The sequence below is a fragment of the Convolutriloba macropyga genome, chromosome 13 (genome assembly GCF_964194025.1).
Source record: "Convolutriloba macropyga chromosome 13, txConMacr16.3, whole genome shotgun sequence".
NCBI classification, from domain to species: domain Eukaryota; kingdom Metazoa; phylum Xenacoelomorpha; order Acoela; family Convolutidae; genus Convolutriloba; species Convolutriloba macropyga.
Window position 1 is genome coordinate 43,889,664 of NC_134480.1, and position 20,631 is coordinate 43,910,294.

Sequence of the window (20,631 nt, forward strand, 5' to 3'; positions counted from 1 at the left end):
CCCGAATCGTCACTGTTATCAGATACTCCATCACAGAAGGAAGGGCGGAAGCGAAAACGACCCCAATTCTACGGTTTTACGGAGGCAGAAATTTCCCCAACTAATTCATTGACATCTTCTAACCCTTCCAAATCAAAGAAACGTAAGACAAAAAAAAACAAAGTAAGAAAAGTTCAGCCACCGAAGAAGTTAGTTACCTTATCGGTATATATCGTTACCTATCGGTAGTTGCCTCAATCCAAAGTGTTGAACAATCTCGAGTTCCATCTCCACCAAGGCCCGATATCCAAATTGGTCAAGTATCTCCACCCGACTCCCGATGGTAATGTAATGGAAACAGAAAAATATATTGAAACCCTTATGTGTACTAAATTGTAAATTACCCTCTATTTTAATAGTTATATCATGCGTTTTATAACTAAGGTTATGATGACTTTTATTGTTCACATATAACTATATTCCCGCTAGTCTATTAAGTTACTTCTTAGTTTGTTCATACTATTTTATGTTAAGTAACCATAATCACGGTTGATCTCCTGAGTTCATGTTGTCTCTGTAATCGCTCTTCAGTTACTCAAGTTCAACTTAATCTGGATTCGACTTGCGATTCCATCTAGCAAATTTAGTAAAACACACATAATTTGGGATTCGCCCTGCGATTCCACAATAGATTCAATATAGTGTAATCACACTACTCATCCATTTCAAATAGCTAACCTAAGCTATAACAGTATCCTTTAATGTTTTAAGATTAATAAAATGAGGCATAATACTGCAATTAATCAGCCGCAATTTTTTTGCGGACGCGCTTCCGTCAAACATATTTTGCACTGTAAAATAGTTTTCATTCTACAACTTCCAGCTTAAAAGTCAAAAAACACTGACTGGAATTTCAATTTCGGCAAAGACAGTCAAAAGCAGTAAAATTGCTCAAAAAATTGGTACCGGTAGATGACCGTAATATAATCTCACTAGCACTAAAGATCAAGCCAATAAGCCGAAGGCACGATTTGGCTCCGATATTTTTTTTACTTTGGAACATTATAACGTCAAAATTCAAAAATACACAATATGTTTAAATGCTAGTAAAATATTTTTTATTTAAGTAGGCAATTAGTCTTCCAATGCACTTATGTGCATTTTTTTCTGATTTAATTTTGTTCATTTTTGCGTCAAATAGGAAACTGAACTGATGAGGTAGAATTGAAAACCAATGGTCCAGATGGAAATTGGCCATGATCAGAATCCAGACAAAAAAGCGGCTAAGATTCGAATCAGTACAAATTAGCGCAAACCATTACGTGGATTTTCAAAAAGCGCTTATAATTTGAAAATTTGGTACTGTGCAAAACTTCTCGACTATGGCCCGAATGATTTTGAAAATATTTACTGCTCGAAATCACAATTTCTATAAAAATCATCGCTATTAAACAAGAAACAGAACTATTTGTTGTACTCAGCCACCTTTGGAATTATTTTCATTTGCTTTTCAGTTGCCTACAAAAATCAATACTTTGAAAATAATCAGAGACTTATACTTACAAAACAGCCAAAAACTACCACAAACCATCTTTATCTCAAAGCAGTTTCAGCCAAACTCTCGCTGCATGACACCTAATTGAATTAAAAAAAACTTCAATGTCCATAAAAGATCTACCGATGCAATATGATCAGAAAAAAATCAAATTTTGGTAGGGCTTTTTTTGGTGGTAAACAATCTTCGAAGTTGCTCAATTCTATGATAGAAATCTTAGCTATAATAAAATTATTGATTTTTTGATCAATATGTCTCAACTATTTGATTTAAATAGATTAAATTAATTAAAAATGAACCTGAAAAACAACTTTGGTTTGACTTAAGAACTATCATCGCTATCATAATATACAAATACCATTCAAAAGTTGTTTCTGTTTTTAGGAGACATCCCGTTACATCCTACTGTTCCGTCGATTTAACCCCATTACGACCCACTCTTGGGCCAATTTACCCCCATTGGCATGGGACTAGAGTTATATTTCGCGACTTTTTATCAGTTTGAGATGTTCCATCCGATCTGGTTGCAAACATGAACTTATGTTGTGTAGATGTAGTTAAAGCGACATCTGGTTCCAGATATTGGAATCTACTCTAAGCTTTTGCCGCCTACGCTCCTCATTATAGTCTGATGAGAGGCCCGGCCAGGGATACCCCAGTGGGCAAACCAAGTGGATTTCTGACACCAGTGGTCGTACCCCCCGTTAACCCAAACCCGCACTGCTTCAACCCAACCTACTGCGTAAACCAAGTCGGATTTGACCGAGCCGAACTCAACCCAACCAGTCTATACCCCAATAACACAACACAAGTCCATCTCATGTGAGCTATCGTTGTACGCGCAGCTCAGACGTGAACGGTTAACTAGATTCTGGTGATAGCTTAACTTTTTATGAGAATTTTGTTAGAGTATTTTTATGATATTTGAAATTCTCTCTATATATTTGCTCATGAAATGCACTGGAAGGAAAATAAAGCCTGATTAAGAGATATAGGGTCTTCAATGGTCTGTGTTAGATGCTGTTTCGAGTCTTTAGTCGAAATTTTATTTTTTCTAAAGTTCAAGAAGCACAAGAATTTAAATCTATTTTGATTTTCTATTTTTGGTTTTTTAACAAAACTTTTTCCTTTTCTTTACAACCAAATTTCACTTTTTTTTAAAAAAACGTACGCAATTCAACGTAACGGGAATATTTGTCAGAACTAAATGAAATGTTAAGTTCGAAAAGGCGCCCTTATAGCTGAATATCTTGAAACTGCTTCAAAGCGACGATTGACTGGTTGTTTGAAAGCCTTTGGATGACGTTTCAGATCCATCTGAGAAATGTGTTCTCATTGGTTTTTCAACATGTCTTTACTTTTTGAATGTGACCGCAAACAAAACCAGGCAGATATCTTGCAAAATCTTGCATGACTGTTGATTGTCTTGCAAGACCTTGCAAGAAGATTGGATATCTTGCAAAACCTTGTGAGGCGAATGGTTATTTTACCAGACCTTGTAAGACTATGGATTATTATGCGAGTCCTCTTAAGACGAAAAGTTTGATTGCAAGACCTTGCAGGACGATTGGTTATCTTGCAAGACCTTGGATGACGAATTTTTATGTTGCAAGATCTTGCAAGATGAATGTTGACTTTACAAGAACCTGCAAGTCAAATGATTATCTTGCGAGACCCTAGAAGATGAACGGTTATCTTGCTAAAACATGCAAGACGAATTGAACGGTTATGTTGCAAGACCCTTCGGGACGAAAACCTGTTTTGCAAGACCATGCAAGAATAATGGTTATCTTGTGAGACCCTGAGAGAGGAATGGTGATCTTCCAATACCCTATAGCTCGAATGGTTATCTTGCAAGACCCTATAGGTCGAATAGTTATCTTGCGAGATCCTGCAAGACAAATTGTGATCTTGCAAGACCCCGCGAGGCGAAATGTGATCTGGCAAGATCCTGCAAGACGATAGCTTATCTGGCAATACCCTGCAAGAGAAACAGTTTTTCTGCAAAACATTGAAGAACGAAGGGTTATCTTGCAAGACAAAGCTAGAGGAGTTAATTTCTTGCAAAAATTTGCATCTCGAAAGCTTATTTTTCAAGAACCAGCATGACGAAGGGTTATCTGGCAATACCCTGCGAGACGAAAAGTTATTTTGCAATACACTGAAAAATGAAAAGTTATCTTGCATTACCTTGTAAGACAAATGTTTGTGTTTCAAGACACAGCAAGACGAATGTGATCTTGCAAGATCCTGTGAGACAACAATTTTATTGTGCAGGACCCTGCAAGGCAAATGGATATCCTGAACGATCCTGTAAGATGAATGGAATCTTACGAGACATTGCAAGAAATTTTGCAAGGCCATGCGAGGCGAATTGTATAATTGTAAGATCCTGCATGACAGAGGTTTATCTTGCAATACCCTACAAGACAAAAAGATTATTTTGCAAGACACTGAAAGAGGAAGGATTATCTTATAAGACGATGTAAGACGAGTGATTTTCTTGCAAGACCTTACAGGACGATGGTTTATTTTTTAAGAACCAGCAAGACGAAGGGTTATTTTGCAAGGCCCTGCAAAAGGAATTGTTCTTGATCTTGCATAACAATTGATTATCTTACTTGTTGCAGTAGGTCGCATTGTCTTAAATTTAATTTCCATTTAAGACGATTGGTTATCATGCAAGTCTTTGAAGACAAATGGTTTTGTTGCAATACCTTGCATGACGATTAGTTATCTTGCAAGACCTTGCCAGACAAATGTTAATGTTTCAAGACGCGGCAGGACGATTAGGGATCTTGCAAGATCCTGCAAGCAAATGGTTATCAGGCAAGACCCTGCAATCGGATGGTTATCTTGCCTGAACCTACATGTTGAAGTGTTGTCTTGCACGACCCTACAAGACGAAAGATGATCTTGCAAGTCCATGCGAGACTAATGGGTACCTTGCATAAACCTACAAGAGGAATGGGGATCTTGCAAGAATCGGGCAAGTTTGCCCTGGTCAAGCACTGCACCAAAAGTTTGTTATGGATTCTAAATTCAGAAAAACACTTTAAAGAAGGGTTACGTGATTTATGCAGTCCAGTCCATATTTTCGTCTTTACTCCTTTAGTCGCCAAATAATTCCACACAGCTTGAGCCACTTCAACAGATTCAGGTTCAAACAAAACTGCGGTTGGTGTTCTAAAATTTTTTGTTTATTTAGCTAGTTCGGGATATCTTACCAGATATTTTGCAATTTTGCACAACATAGACGGAGCGTAAGTTCTTAGACAAAATCATTGAATAAAAAACACTTTGAAATCAATTTGAGTTGTCTGATTTTTCTCAAATAAAAGGCGAGTATAAATTATAACCATTAAAAAGGGGTTGATTTTTTTGACATAATAAAGTAATGATACGCAAAATTTTGAGAAAATAAAACTTAAAAACAACTTTACTTTTTCAGTTGTTTGTTTGCTCAATAAGAAGTGACTGGGGCACTTAGCTAATATGAATTCTTAAATATCCTGTTGATATTGTGAATCTAATAATCTTTCGGATCGGCCGAAATGAAATAGATTAAAGTAAGTATACTTGATATTAATCAACTTAAAATCAGTGTGAAATTTTATACGATCAATGCTGAATGAGGCAAAGATTTCTGCAGTGAGTTTGTGTTGAAATAAGGTAAAAAAAGCTCTTTGGTGTTTAATATCAACTCTAGCAGTTAAAGTTTGAACTTAAACATCATCACCAAATTAAAAGCAAATTATGGAAACTGAGCGTCCAAAATTTTTCAAACCATTCACGATTTTAAAGTAAACCCTGATCGAGACCGGATGTTAATCTTTCAAGATCTTGGAAGTTAATTGCAAAAGTTAATCATGCAATGATTAATCATGCAAGACGATCTTAATATTGCAAGATCTTGCAAGACGATGTTAATCTTGCCAGATCTTGCAAGAATCTTGCGAGATTAACATCCAAAATTTCAAACTGCGATAAATAAATTAAAAGTGTTTAAATTAAACAAAATTTTGTTTCATTTATTCTTACTTGTAATCTTTCTGGCTAAAAGTCATTTAGATTGACCTAAACAGTAAGTTTCATATGTATTTTACAGGTGATAACGCATTTAAAACACTGCTTTTCAGAAAATTAAGAAAAAATGTTTAATTTTATTCTCAAACAAGGATAGCTAGATCAGTAGGCACCATATAACGTGATCTTAAAGCCTTGAGAGTTTTCCAGATGGGTGTTTAATGAAATTCAAGCAATATTTCTCTCTTGAAAAAAGTTGTTTCACTGACTCCAGTCAAATCAAATTATATACCGTAATTATTAGGGTTCATATACCGTAAAAATCACTTTTAAACAGCCAATTACGCTATATCAGACACCTAATGGACGCAGAAAAGGTGATCTTACGTTTTGCGCAACAATAACAAAACGTTTTTGATGATAAAAAATGTACATGGCGAAAATCGTAAATGGTCACATTACTTGGCCTCCAGTCTGCTTGAAAATCGTTCTGTAGCAGAACGGCACTCCTACTGGGCCCAACAAACTGCTCAAACAAGAAAAATGGGGTCCAAAAATTTCTCGCCTTCAAACATTTTTTCTCTCGGGCCTAAAAGAAAAAATTTCAATAGCAAACTTCATCGAATGCTAATCTTGCAAGATTCTTGCAAGACGATGTTGATCTTGCAAGATCTTGCAAGAAAATCTTGCAAGATTACGCATAATCTTGCAAGATTCTTGCAAGATTCTTGCAAGGTCTTGCAAGATTAACATCCCGAAAAGTAAGATACAGATCTTGAATAGTTAAATTTGTGAGCTTTCAAAACAATAACGACTAAATATATGAATCTTTGCATTTGATAGTGGGGAAAACAGCAATTGAAAACAGACAGTTTCCGCCAGACAAATTGTTGCCAATTTTTATCCTAAACCACTGCCATATAAAATACACTTTCGGGGCCAGATTTTTTTTCGCTCTAGTCAGAAATATATTAATAAGATTATAGAAGTGTAGAGGTGCCGGCTATTAACCATTAATCAGCCGCCATTTGCAGTTTTAATACACTGGCACTGCAAAGTTTGCTGTCAATCCAGACCAGCTGCGTTTTTTGTACTTACAATTTTGCGCATTCTCTTCTTGCGCCAGGTGAATACCTAGCTACTGTTTTGGAGTAAAAGTAACACTTCTGATCAGCGCCAGAAACACCCACAAAGTCGTTTGGGCAGAGCTCTAAAGACAAAATTTTTTAGTTTTCTTTTTCGAAAATTATTGTTAACGATCCCTTATGGGAGTTTCCAAAACCTCCAATTCATTTTAATGATAGTTTCGCATGTCATAGTGGATATTTATTCGTTAGCAGATTTCAAAAAGTAAAGTTTTTTAAGTAATCAGATAAATGCAGCAAGAAAAATTGTACGAAACTTCCTCAAAACATCTTCCTAGTCGAGAGCGGATGGCTATCTTGCAGAAATCTGATAAATTCTGGCAGATAGATGCTATATTGCAAAATGTGGCAGAAGAAATATAATCTTGCAAGATTCTATCATAAAACGGTTTTAGCTGAAAGAAAAATGGTTATCTTGCAAGATTCTGATTAAAGGGAAAGAGTTCGTTTCGGTTGAGCTGCATTTTATTTGGTAATAATATCCTATCTGCTCAAATTTTTTTCTCCGTTATGCTAAAAAATTTTTCCAGTACAGTTGTCGCCTCGATCTGATAAAAAAGCACGAAAATTTCTTAAGAAAAATGAAATAGTGCTTGATAAAAAGTTTCTTGATATGATGAAATTCTAAGTCTTTTCAAAGTCTTTTCTGTTTATATTTCACGTTAGTGTATGGCATATTGATTGCGTCTCAATGAAATGCGAATAATTCAAGCAAAAGCAAAAAGCTTGTACTTATTTAATCAACCTTTCAAAGATTTTAATCATTCAATGCGAGAAGACATTACAGACTCAATTAGCGTTATGCTGTTGTACAGTAAACTGACACAAAAGATTTTCAAGAGAAGAATCAGCTTCGAACGTATCCCCCGGAAAGTATTGATGTTATAGAAGTCTTACAAAAAATGTTATCTTTGTTAATCTGAAAGATTAGTTATCCTGCAAGACCCAGGCGCAAAAATGGTTGGGTTTTTCTGTAGGAATCTGACAGAAAAATGGTTGTTGCAGGAATGTGGCAGAAAAATAGTTATCTTGTAAGAATCTGCCACAAATTTCTGGCAGAAGATGCATCTGGCAGTAGGAATCTGCCAGAATCTGCCAGAATCAACCATCCATTCTTGACTAAGGTTTTGCGTCAAAAATATAATTTTTTTCTGGAGATATAGAAAAAAGATCTCCAAACTACAGACATCGAAAAAGTAGCGTTTTTCTTCGTCCAAATTGAAAAGAAAATCTTGTAGTCGAATGACACCAAGTTGATTTTTTAAACAAAAATTTTTTCCTAAGAGTTTGGTTGTTTGGTTTATTATTTTAAGGAGGAACCACCTTTCATTCTGAAGAAATCATTGCGGACGTCTATACAGAAAAAGACAACAGTATTATATTTGCAAATCAGTTCAGTTTACTTGAGAGTTTCTTCAAAGTTAGTGACAGAACCACAGAAATTTGTTCAAGTATTTTTTCTGGTTTCAATTTTATTCCGTAGGCTCTGCTATCCTTCAGAACTATTGGTTCTGACTACTATAGGAGAGATATCAAGACTTGGGTGATTCATCAGTTTTGCTTTTATCTGCTCTACCTTTCCGGCTTATTGTATCCTTGTCCTCTATATCAATACAAAGTTTTGAACGAGGAGTTCTAAACATTACGCAAAACATAATTAGTCCTCCAGCAAACGAGATTTCAAAAATATGCGAAAGAAAGATCATTAATCGATTTAGAGGGAAATAGGTAAGTTACGGTAAAATTTGGAGAATCTAATGGGAAACGGTTTTTAACTTCCTGTACGCAATTTTTTATAATGATTTTGAAAATCCAGCTGGCATAAATCTGGCTTTACGATAATGGAATGTCAGAAGTTTGAACCTTCCTTGAATTCTGGCGGCTTGCAAAAGGACGGAAAAATTTGAAAAATTCTGACAACCAGTTTTTTGTTTATATCCTCTGTCTTTTTTTCGGCACCCTATGACATGCGGAAAACTTTGGCCACAATGCACAATCTGAGCAAAATTGTGAAAAACTTTTGATAACCAAAGTCAATAACGCAACTGAGAAGCCGATAAGGGCTGAACGAATTCCCAACTCCTCCGTTGGCCCTTCAAAAGTGCTAAGCGGAATGCTTAGTGACGGTTAAAAGCAGACCATAGAAGTGGAGATAGAGGCTGAGAGTCTTTTCATTTAAAAGATGCGTCGCGATACTGATCGTTGAAAAGTGAGCCGATAAAATACTTGAGATGTTTTCTGCATCTTATTCAAAGAGAAATTTTTTTGGCTGGCGGTGTCTGAAATTCACCTTCTTTACTTAACAAAAAGCTCAAAAAGCAAGAAACAGTTGATTATGTTGAAAATTGATGAAACTATTGTTTCAGCACAAATTTTGGGTATTTGGTTTTATCGAAAGTGATATGAAAACTGATTGAAAAAACAGCAAGTTTTGGTCAAAGAATTTACGGAATTAATTCTCAATGGCAATATTTGATGTTTTTCCAGACATCGGGCAGACTAGTATTTTGACAGCATTTGCCTTAAAGGTGTAAACACAACATAGAAAGTCATTGTTTTAAAGACAGATAAGTCTAAACAAAAATGAGTTTTCATTATTATCGTTGATAAAAAAGGTGTCCAAAGTTGACAAAAACCGCCCGTGGACCAAGATATGAGTTTCATTGCATGGGATGTCTTTTATGATTAGAGACAGATAACAAATTACAAAGAATTGACTATTTTGAAATAATTTTGTACATTAATAAGAACATAGATACTATAAGCATAAAATGCAATCGTCAATTACGACAGGAGAAAAATTAGACGAATAGGAATGAATAGAAAACATGGAAAAGTCTACATGAAGACGCCTTGCATCAATTCTGGCTTTTTCTTTTGTTTTTTTGTTGAGATTTGACATTAAGTCTATAAGTTTCATGCAAACGTTATTTTAAAAAAAAAACGACCGTAATTTTGCTTACCTTACGGACTTCTTCTAGTACTACTCGCGCTTATAAACCTTTTTTCTTTTTGCCATAGGGGGTTTCTACCTATATGACGGAAGTTATGAAAAAAAATCCTTCAAATGAGGACCCAAACGTTAGAAGAATCGGCTTTGCGAACAATTTTCCTTAGTTTTTACAGATCTTCTTATCAGCAAAAAAGAGATTCCCTTCACACCAAAATTTTTTACCATACTTAAACATCAACTTCTGCGATTACCAGAAGAGAAATATTTTGCACTGAGACTAATTCTACCAGAAAAAAGCACACACTGAATAGATTAGTTGATTTGGGTCTCATAAAAAGGCCTTGCAAATGCAAAAAAATTGTTTAGACGAATGCTAAAATATTTACAACAAGCAAAATTTCCCCACAATGAGCCGCAAAGCTCGACAGCTGTGACCAGACTTACTAGGCTCGCGCAACAGGGTAAACGGGGACGCAGCCATAGGGACCATCTACATTCTGGAAAGTGTGACCTACGCCAATCACATTTCTTGATCATCTTCTCATAATGTGGTCTAGAGTCTTAATTGTCTCGTGGTCCGATCTGGATAGTTTCTGTCATACGGCAATGGATACCCTTCATGTATCCATATCCGTATTTTAAACTAATTTATTGTTGTAAGTTCCTTTTGAAGTGCGAATGCCATTTTAGTTCAGTGCTATATACTTCCTCCCATTTTTAGCAGTTAAGTCTGTTCATCCTGTCTGTACCGGATATATATTCATTCACGTTGTAAACAAATCAAACTTTGCTTCCTTTATGTATGATTAAAACCTGAACAAACTTTCTTTCATAATCTGTATTATCATTAACTTTCATTCTCCAATTTGCAGCGCTAACGCTCAGTTTAATTTAATCCTTGCAAAACACTTCTCGTTTTAACTGAGTAGTTCAGTTAGAGTCAATCGCACCGCGATTGCCCAATCTAGAAAGAATCTAGTTGAAAGTAACAACTAAACCTGCCATTCGCGACGCAAGTGCCTATCTTAGTACTTGCAAGGCCATTTGCGATTCAATTGACTATACTCCTTGTGTGCGAGTATAACATGGCGCAGTCAGCAGCGGACTCAAAGAAAACACCACTCCATATGGAACTATTTTGGGAGAAACCGACAGCAACACCTTCTCTGACGTGGATCAAATGGACGCAGCAATGGAAATTGGCTCTACTTGCTAAGGAAGGGATCCAATTGGATACCCTGCTGAATGATCCACCAGCAACAGTGACATACCCGCCTGAGCCTACCTATGAAGCACCGGTGGAGAACCACACACAGGCAACGGAAAGAGATCGTAAAGTCCGAAACCAGCAATTGAAAGTAAATTGGCAAAATCGTTGCGCAAAGATTGAAGAAATCGGGATCCTCTGTGGCGACAAACCATGGGGAATTTGTGAACAGAAGACAATATCATTGCTATATCTAAGCATTGGTACAGAGGGACGACGGATCTTCAAGAGCAAATACCCTCATTTTCAGATCGAGAAACAACCTTTTAAAGATTTGTGGCGAGCAATGGAGGACTCATTCACAAAGGTTCGTAATATAACTTACGATCGCTTCGTTCTCTACTCGTGTAAACAGCAAAAAGGAGAATCGGTAGAAAGTTTCTACGGCCGTCTCATAGAATTGGCGGAGAATTGCAATCTTGGTAGTGAAGAAACTACACTAATTCGTGATGCATTCATACTAAATATGCTTGACCACGAGACTCAGAAAGAGTTGTTGAAGGAAACAGTAGATCCACCAAAAGCATTGGAGATCGCCATACAAATGGAAATGGGAGCACAGAATCAGCAGAAAATTAACCAAAACTTGATGTCAGGTAATACTTCAGTGAATTACATCAATAATAACTCAATGCGCAATCGCAACGCGAATGGACCTTCAACAAAGCGAGACTTCACTCGCTACGCATCTATCCCAAAAAACTATCAATATACGAGTATTTGTATGGATTGTGGACTTCGCTGGAGCCACAACCATAAGCAGATCTGTCCCGCGAATGGTAAAAAATGCCATAACTGTGGTATTATGGGTCATTTCGCCAGAAAATGTCGAAAACCAAAACAGTCACAGAATCCAATTCAGAAAACTCAAAAATCAAATGTAAACCAAATCGATCAGACGCCGGAAAAAAGTGATGATGAAGAATCAGTAAACTATATAACGAGCTATCAACAATTGTACGACCAGGTGTACGATTCAAACTATGATAGCGATTCTGACGACTACGTAGCAGCGATTTCTTCGGATTCAGTTCATCAATTAGAACCATTAAACGTGGAAGTGCAAATGGGAGAAATACAAACATCTGCTATGATTGACTCTGGAAGTTCTGTGAGTATCATCACAAAAAGTCTAGCAAATAAAATCCTACGATCTACAAACTCAGCTAAATAGACAGAATCGACGGAAAAAAGGAATTTGAAAACTTTTTCAAATGAGCCGATCAAAGTCATTGGACACTTGGAAACCACGGTAGTCTACAATCAATGGCAAGACAAATCAGCAATATTGACTGTGGTAGATGATGGACACAAAAATATCATCGGACGAGATCTGTTCACTACTTTGGGACTTGCAGTTGTCCAACAACAACCAGAAACTGGTAAATGTGTTTATAACATCAATAATCCTACATGTAAAATTAAAGAGTCAATCGCGACGCAATTTCCACATCTAGTATCGAGAATTGGTTTATCTAAAACACATGTAGCAAAGTCAAAGTTTCATCAAACGTTTACAGCAAAGCATCAAAAAGGTCGACGTGTTCCGATAAATCTTCAACCTAGAGTATCAAGCGAATTAGAAAGACTACAGACTGAGGGTCATATCGAAAAACTATCTAGTTGCTCTGACGAACACTTCATCTCCCCGATTGTAATTACAGTGAAAAAAGATCAGTCGATAAAACTCGCATTAGATTCAAAAGTATTAAATAAAGCAATACATAAAAACAAATACCGAATGCCTAATATTGAAATGTTAATCGACACCATATCACAACACCTCACAGATACACAAAACGGTCAACAAGCATATTTCACCACATTAGATCTCAAATATGCATATAGTCAATTAAAACTACATCACGATACAGCAAAACACTGTAATTTTAACATCATATGTGGAGAATCTACAGTTACATATAGATTCAAAACTGGTTTTTATGGACTTACAGATATGCCGGCAGAGTTTCAAAAAGCCATGGATTATACTCTCATAGGTTTACAAAACACCTATTGTTTCTTGGACGATATTATAATCGTTAGTACCGGCACTGAAGCAGACCATTTAGCCTACGTTCACAAATGTTTAAAGAAATTAGATGACGATAACTTGAGAATTAACCTCCAGAAATGTCAGTTTGCTAAATCTGAAATAGAATGGCTCGGTTACAAATTTACACAGACTGGAATATCACCTTTAGAAAGCAAAACAGCCGCAATCTTAACAATACCACCACCAACAACATTAAAACGTCTTAGATCATTTCTCGGGTCGGTACATTATATTGGCAAATTTATACCTCACCTAGCACAATTATGTCATCCACTTAGACCACTTCTAAAGAAATCCGTAAAATTCATCTGGACAGACGAACACACTAAACATTTTAATCAGATTAAAGAAAAAATAGCAAATAGTACAGAAAATAGCCATTACAACCCTAAACTGGATGTTCGCGTAAAATGTGATGCCTCCCGTTCAGGATTGGGGGCAGCATTGGAACAAAATACACCGGACGGTTGGAAACCAATAGCATTCGCGTCGCGATTCCTCAATTCAACGGAAGAACGCTACAGTGTCAACGAATTGGAACTATTGGGGATATTTTGGTCAATTGATTATTTTAAATACTACTTATACGGAAAAAACTTTACGGTAGTGACAGACCATAGAGCTCTATTGTCAATACTTAAAGAACACCGATCAAATAAGTCATACAATAGTCGACTGTCTCGATGGATAGATAGATTGCTACCGTACAATTTCACAATTGAGCATATGCCAGGTGCAAAAATGGGACTCGTTGACTACATTTCTAGAAACCCTTTTGCAAGAGCCAAAAAGATATCTACATACGACGAGCACTTTGTTGTAGCAACAATTTCTAGAATCCGTGATTCAATGAAACATTTAATTACCAATAGACAAACAGCAACTAAAAAAATTAGAAACATATTAAAGTCGAATTTGCCTTCACTATAAGTTATACAACCATTTGCATCGCGATTAACCATACCACAAAGTGATAATTCAACTAAATGCGATAAAGCATCTGCATCACAATTAACCGTTTCACCATTGAAACCTCCATTCGCACCGCAATTAACACATGCTAATTCTAAACCTAATCCGTATTCTGTACATCCATTTGCGTCGCAAATGCCACCTAAAGTTACAAAATTACAATTTGTACCAAATCACCGTAAAGTAAATAATTCAAATCCCATTAACAAATTCGCTGCAAAAGAGGTGCAAATATTAGACAGTAAAGAATGTGAACAATCTGAACAATTATCCTTAATGCAGCCCATTAATGGTAATAAGTCAAGTAATACACCTAACAACACTAAATTAAGCGCGAAAACACAAATCCCCAAGTATAAATACCACTTACCCAAAAATCACTCGCTTTTTGCCCAAATTCTGCCTAAGGAACACTACTTTGTGAATAAACTCAATAAACCTCTCATATCAAATAATTCAGTAAATAGTCTCAGCACGATGTCAAAAGCCAAAGCAACCCGCTCTAAATCGACTCCTACTAAAGCAAGAGTAACTTTCTCCGACACGACACCTTGAACACCCGAATCAAATGCAACAACTCATACAGAAACCCCAACTGGTAGTATGATAGACGAGGCCGAGGACATAATGTTCACCGAGACCCTCAATAAAGTGTTCAGTAGGAAGTTTCTAGCAATACTGACTGGAAAAGACGCGATATTGAAAGAAGTTAGGGACTTTGTACTTCGAAATGATGCAGAACGACTACAAGAAATCAGTCCCTATCTCTTTTCATATTGGAGAGATCTAAGCGTGAAACACGGGTGTGTCTGCCTAGATGAGAGAATTGCGATCCCAAAATCCATTAAAGATGCGGTGTTGGAAGACATTCATTCCACACTTCCAGGCAGTTTTGCTATGCTTTCCTTAGCTCAAAACATCTGGTGGCCCTACATCCACAGAGACATACTGGCAAAGGCCAGTGAGTGCAAAGCTTGCACGGATATTGGTAAGAATCTAAAGTCAGTGATTTCGCACCGCAAATGAACACCTCTACCTAAATGTAGTGAACCAAATGACGAAATACAATTAGATTTTGGTGGCCCAATTTTAAATGAGAAAGGAATAGAACAATATTTTCTTACTAGTATAGATAGATACTCTAAATACCCCACAGCAGAAATAGTAAATAACGCATCAGGTCCAAATTTAATCAAATTCTTAAATAATTATATATATCAACATGGAGTACCTAGAACTATTAGATTAGATCAAGCTAGATGTTTTACAGGAAAAAAGTTTGAAACATTCTGTACAGAAAATAATATTACACCTATATATGCACCTGCAAATGACCGTAGAGCAATCGGATTAGTAGAACGTATCATTCAAACAATCAAACGACAATTATCTTGCATGAAATCACAATTAAATAAAAAATTTAATTTAGAAAATTCACTCAAAGCAATAATACAACGACTCCGAATATCAAAACAAAAAACAATCACAACCACGCCCTTTGAGGCACATTTCGGTAGAAAATGTAACAAACCTATATCAAATATTACAACTAAATCTGATAGTAAAAATCTCAACTATAATGCAATAATTAATTATTATTTAGACGAAGATACAATCCCGGGTCGTTCCTACCTTACAGATGAACAGTGGGCGGATACAGCTCTTTGTTCTGACACGGAAATTGAACGAGTCATTTGCGCCGCAAGTACCCGCGCAAGAACAGAACAAGAGAAAAGGAATGACGGGGAAGATCGTTTTATAAAGCCAGATGTCATCCACCGTGCAATTCCCTGCTCCGAACGCAGCGTACAGGTGAAGTTGGCCCGCAAAATACATGAGAACCAGCGCCAAAAGAAAAATTTGGACGGCCTCTATGAGGTATTAGCACCTGGCAGTACAGTATGCAAAATAGGTCCAACGACGAGTGTCATCAAAGAACCTTCCAAACCTGAAGTACGGGTCAGGAATTCTGACATCGCCAAATTTGGAACGCGGGCTGAACGGGAAACAGCTTTAGCACAGTACATAGAACGACGCCCAAAGAAAATAAACGAAAAAACTCTCGAACAAAGAATTCAACAACATAAACGAGATCTTTTTCGAAAAAATACTGGAGAGAAAAAGATAAAGCGAAATAGGAAACACACAGACGATGTAAGTGTCGTTTCGTCGGCACGATCTTGTATATCTACAGCTAGCAATATAGCAAGATCATTGAAGATGAGAGTACCAAAAAGAAACCCGAAATACGATGAGGCATTCCAAAATCGACCCGATCTTACACAAATATTAAATTTCAGTCCAATCGCGCCGCAAGTGGTATCGTCTGATACAGCAGGGCCATCCGGAACACAAACAACCTCCTCAGCTCAAAAACAACCTACACCCATCTTGCGGAAGACTTCAAAACGCCAAAATCACGGTCAGTGATACATCGGATTTGGATACGTCTTCTATTAGAAAAAGCAAAAGGACATTGAAAAAGAAATCCCAAAAATCGCAAACAATTGTCGAAAAAGTCCGTAGCACAGAAGGTTACACTGATTACCAAGACACTGGCATTGCGAGAGGGTCAAATGAAGGAGCTGAGTATTCGCAAAACCAACCAAGGGAGATGACAGTTCTCCAGGCCGAAAATGCTGAAAATAGCGACAGCGAGTGATCTTCGATAAAGAAAATTTTCATAAACTTTTATTCTATCTATTATTTAATATTTTATTACTTACTAACCGGTGAATATTTATTAATTTTCTGATTTAAATCTAGTAAATTAATTTTTCTCCAAGAGGGGGAAATGTCATACGGCAATGGATACCCTTCATGTATCTATATCCGTATTTTAAACTAATTTATTGTTGTAAGTTCCTTTTGAAGGGCGAATGCCATTTTAGTTCAGTGCTATATACTTCCTCCCATTTTTAGCAGTTAAGTCTGTTCATCCTGTCTGTACTGGATATATATTCATTCACGTTGTAAACAAATCAAACTTTGCTTCCTTTATGTATGATTAAAACCTGAACAAACTTTCTTTCATAATCTGTATTATCATTAACTTTCATTCTCCAATTTGCAGCGCTAACGCTCAGTTTAATTTAATCCTTGCAAAACACTTCTCGTTTTAACTGAGTAGTTCAGTTAGAGTCAATCGCACCGCGATTGCCCAATCTAGAAAGAATCTAGTTGAAAGTAACAACTAAACCTGCCATTCGCGACGCAAGTGCCTATCTCAGTACTTGCAAGGCCATTTGCGATTCAATTGACTATACTCCTTGTGTGCGAGTATAACAGTTTCAACAGGAAATTTCAAGAGTCTGTACGTTCTGATAAAAAACTGTCAAGAATTGGAAACTCTGCTCAGGACCACGAGCTCCAACCGATAAAACGACCAAATTTCTGGAAAAGGGAGATAATTAACCTACAAGAGGACTGTATGTTGAAGAGCTTTTGCCAATTTTACTATTAATAGCCTATTACCCAAAATCGCGCTAAATACCGAGGGCCGGTGTCTGCTTTTGAGCTGAAAAAATTTTACTATGTCTGTTTTTACTCAAAAACCACGTACAAAAATGACGCCTATCTATTTGAAAACAATTTGTACCAAGAATTACTGAAACTCAGTGAACAACCCAAATTGGTTGGATACAACAGACGTAACACAAGCTGGTATAATCAGAGCCGGTCTCAGCCTGCACAGACTGGTACCCCTTGTGCCCTTTGCAAGTCAGTATGATAGAATTTTCGAAATTTTTATCCAAGCACGTTTTTCTCATGTATTGTACGATAGCTTTTCAGAGACAAGATGCATTAAAGATGAACAAAATTGCGCTTAAGAAAAACAATTTTGTATGTATTTAATAAAAACCTTTATCTAGAGCAAACATGAAACTATGGTTGTTATAGATTGAAGTTAAGTTTCTTTTCAGAGCCAGTTGTTTCTGCATTATACGACGGATGCATTCTTCCAGGGAGCAAAAAAGAAATTATGTTCGTTTTACTCTGGCATCGGATTGCCGTGTAGGGCAGACAATTTTATGTGCTCGTTAGGTACGTACCAAGGCCACCTGAAGCATATGCTAGCTGCAGAAGAAATTGGATTGCTATCATCACAACTTTGTTCATTTTCGGCGATCTATCAATGTTTTGTGAAATTGTTTTGAGGGTATTTGCGGCAAATTATTTCGAAATCCCAATCAAGTCTTAGAGAGCGGCTAAGACATCTGGACGTAAACTTCTTATTTAATAAAGTAGGTTAGCAGAAAACACCCAACTTATAATAGGGTTGTCTTTGGTCGTGAACAGATCAAAGCAGTCGCAAAAATTTTTAGGCCAAAAACCTGTGTGTCTGTGTGTCTGAAGCGGGTCCAAAGAAGGTTTACGCCCACCAGTTTAGCCTAAAAAAATTATTCCAAGATTACTTGTTGGTTTCTTCTAGAGATCAAACGGCTAAGGCTTGAAAAGGCGAGAACTGTGTTGCATTGCAGTCATTGATATTTTGTATAGAGAAAAGAATATTTTTCTGTTATTTTTTGAAAGAAAGGTAGAATGAATAATAATAGTTTGTGAAAAGGTTTGAAATTATGAAAAAGAATATAGTAATTCTCTTTTAAATTCTCAAAGCGAAACGTATTCTAGGTGCACGTTCGTTGATCAACTGCAAAATTAAAAAAAAAGTATGTTGAGCTTTGATGAACGTTAGAACGTTAAATTTTGTGCCTCATTTTTTCTTATAAGCATAATCTTGAGATCCTGCACGTCGTTCCAGGCACAGGCACTCCAAAATGTGGATGTAGTCTTGATTTTTCTAAACACAAATTGAATTATGAAAACTGTAAAAACGAATGATGGTTTGCAAAAAATGCGTATCATCTCAAAAGCAGTCGTTTTAACAACCATCAAATGATGAACTTTTTTGTGTTGTACTGCTGGAAAGAACAATACAGATTATTTAGAAACCTAAAGTGTAGGTTTAACGGACAGTATAATGAAATAAAGGTTCATTTTAAGAATAGGATCTCCTCTCGTGATTTACATTTTTTTCAGTCAAGAGCTTTAATATTGATCAATTGAAACCAAATAGCAGGAGTTGAAATCGTCGTGCAGTCAAAATTATGTCTTCTGGAAATGATTATGACCGACTTGATTTCTGAACTCAATTATAGAACTATATTATATGCATTCAATGTTAGTTTTTAGAAAAATTGGCTTTCAGCTTGCAGGAGAGAGCAAAATTTTCCAAAAAATTCGGTTAAAAAATTTTTTTCCACGTTTTACATCTTTTCGCTTTGCTATGACCTATTATATCTCTCAAGTCGGGTATTCTGTTCAAATTCCGCTAAAAATGCAAGAGATGACTGAAATGATCTGATTTTGACCGGAATGAGACGGATAGCTGACAAAAAAGCAAAATGAGCGGAATTTGAGCGGAACAATGCAAGTAATGATGCAGTTAATTATAGCTATAATTAAATCTGTACAACGTCAATAGTGTTTATTATTCCCTGATAAGAAAAATGAACATTACTGCAAGTTACCAAATGGCTAGTATAAATCTCGCGGAAAGGGAAAAATTTTAAGAAAAATTCATTCGAAGGTCTGTTTTTCTCTTTGCTTCCAGATTAAGCAGAGGATAAAAATTGTTATGTACACACCAACACTTTGGATTACACTTTATCTCTTTCAAAACACAGATTTGAGTTTTCAATGGTGAAGGTGACCCAATATACAAAAAAAATGGATTATTGCCATCCCAAATTAAAAGCAAACATAGATTTAACGCCGAGGCTCTTTCACAAACTCTATCAAAACTGCAAAGCCGCGATCTAATGCCACTTCAAATTCAATACAGGGCAATTCAAGTTACTAGTGCAATTTCCTTACTGATTCAGAGCCATCATCATGACACCTTTTATTCTTGGGAGTCAAATTCCAAGTCTCCGCTGAGACTTGGCAAGACTAAAACCAGGTCTGATGTAAGACTTAACAAATTGAAATAAGGTCCGGAAAAAGTCAAATTTAACCAACGGAAAATTGGATATAGGTTCGCAGAACGTCAAAAACAGCCGAAAAGTAGTCCAAAATAGGTCTGAAAGTAGTCGGAATATCATCAAAAAAGCCGGGAAATCTTCTGGAAATTGTTGAAAAATCATCAAGAAAAAGGCCGGAAAACCACCAAAAATAGTCAAAAAGTCGTCAAAAAAGACTGGAAATTGTCCAAATATTGTCGGAGAATCGTCATTAAAAGACAAAAAGCGGCTCAAAACCACCTAAAATGACCCATTGCGACCTTGGTTCCATTTCGTACCAGTTTGGTATCACTTTTCAGGAACCCGTGAAAGTGGCTGAATAAAATCCTTGAAATCGTGTCACGGTACAAAAATTGTCGAAATTTGAAATTATCACTTAAAAAATTTTGAAAAGTTGGTTTTGACTTGGAAATCAAATTCCAAGTGTTTTACAAGTCTGGGCTGTGGATACGTGTGGTGAGGAGGGGGGGGGGGGTTACTGCGGGGATGTGCGTTGGGTGGGGTACATGGGAACAAAAAAAAATTTGTGAAACCTGATGTTACAGTCCGACTTTTGGGTCTTCCCCATTAAAGCCCCCCATGAAATTATAACCCCCATTATGGTATATTTAGGATGTTTGTGGGGTGGCTATGGGTTATCTGACCACTAAGCTGG

At 36.5% G+C, this 20,631-nt stretch overlaps 1 protein-coding gene across 2 annotated transcripts in view; it reads right to left on the reverse strand.

Annotated features, from left to right (window-relative positions):
• LOC142352193 (collectin-11-like) overlaps positions 1–20,631 on the reverse strand; it is a 138,771-nt gene that overhangs the window by 9,819 nt on the left and 108,321 nt on the right. The window contains exons 1-3 of one of the 2 annotated variants that reach the window (XM_075404607.1): positions 18,006–18,116; positions 6,659–6,770; positions 4,605–4,720 (exon numbers count right to left, since the gene is read on the reverse strand). In XM_075404607.1, the coding sequence (XP_075260722.1) occupies positions 4,605–4,720; positions 6,659–6,770; positions 18,006–18,072 (295 nt within the window). In that variant the 5' untranslated portion in view covers positions 18,073–18,116. Of the gene's footprint in view, positions 1–4,604; positions 4,721–6,658; positions 6,771–18,005; positions 18,117–20,631 lie in introns of those variants that run through there. The other variant, XM_075404608.1, reaches the window with a different exon arrangement.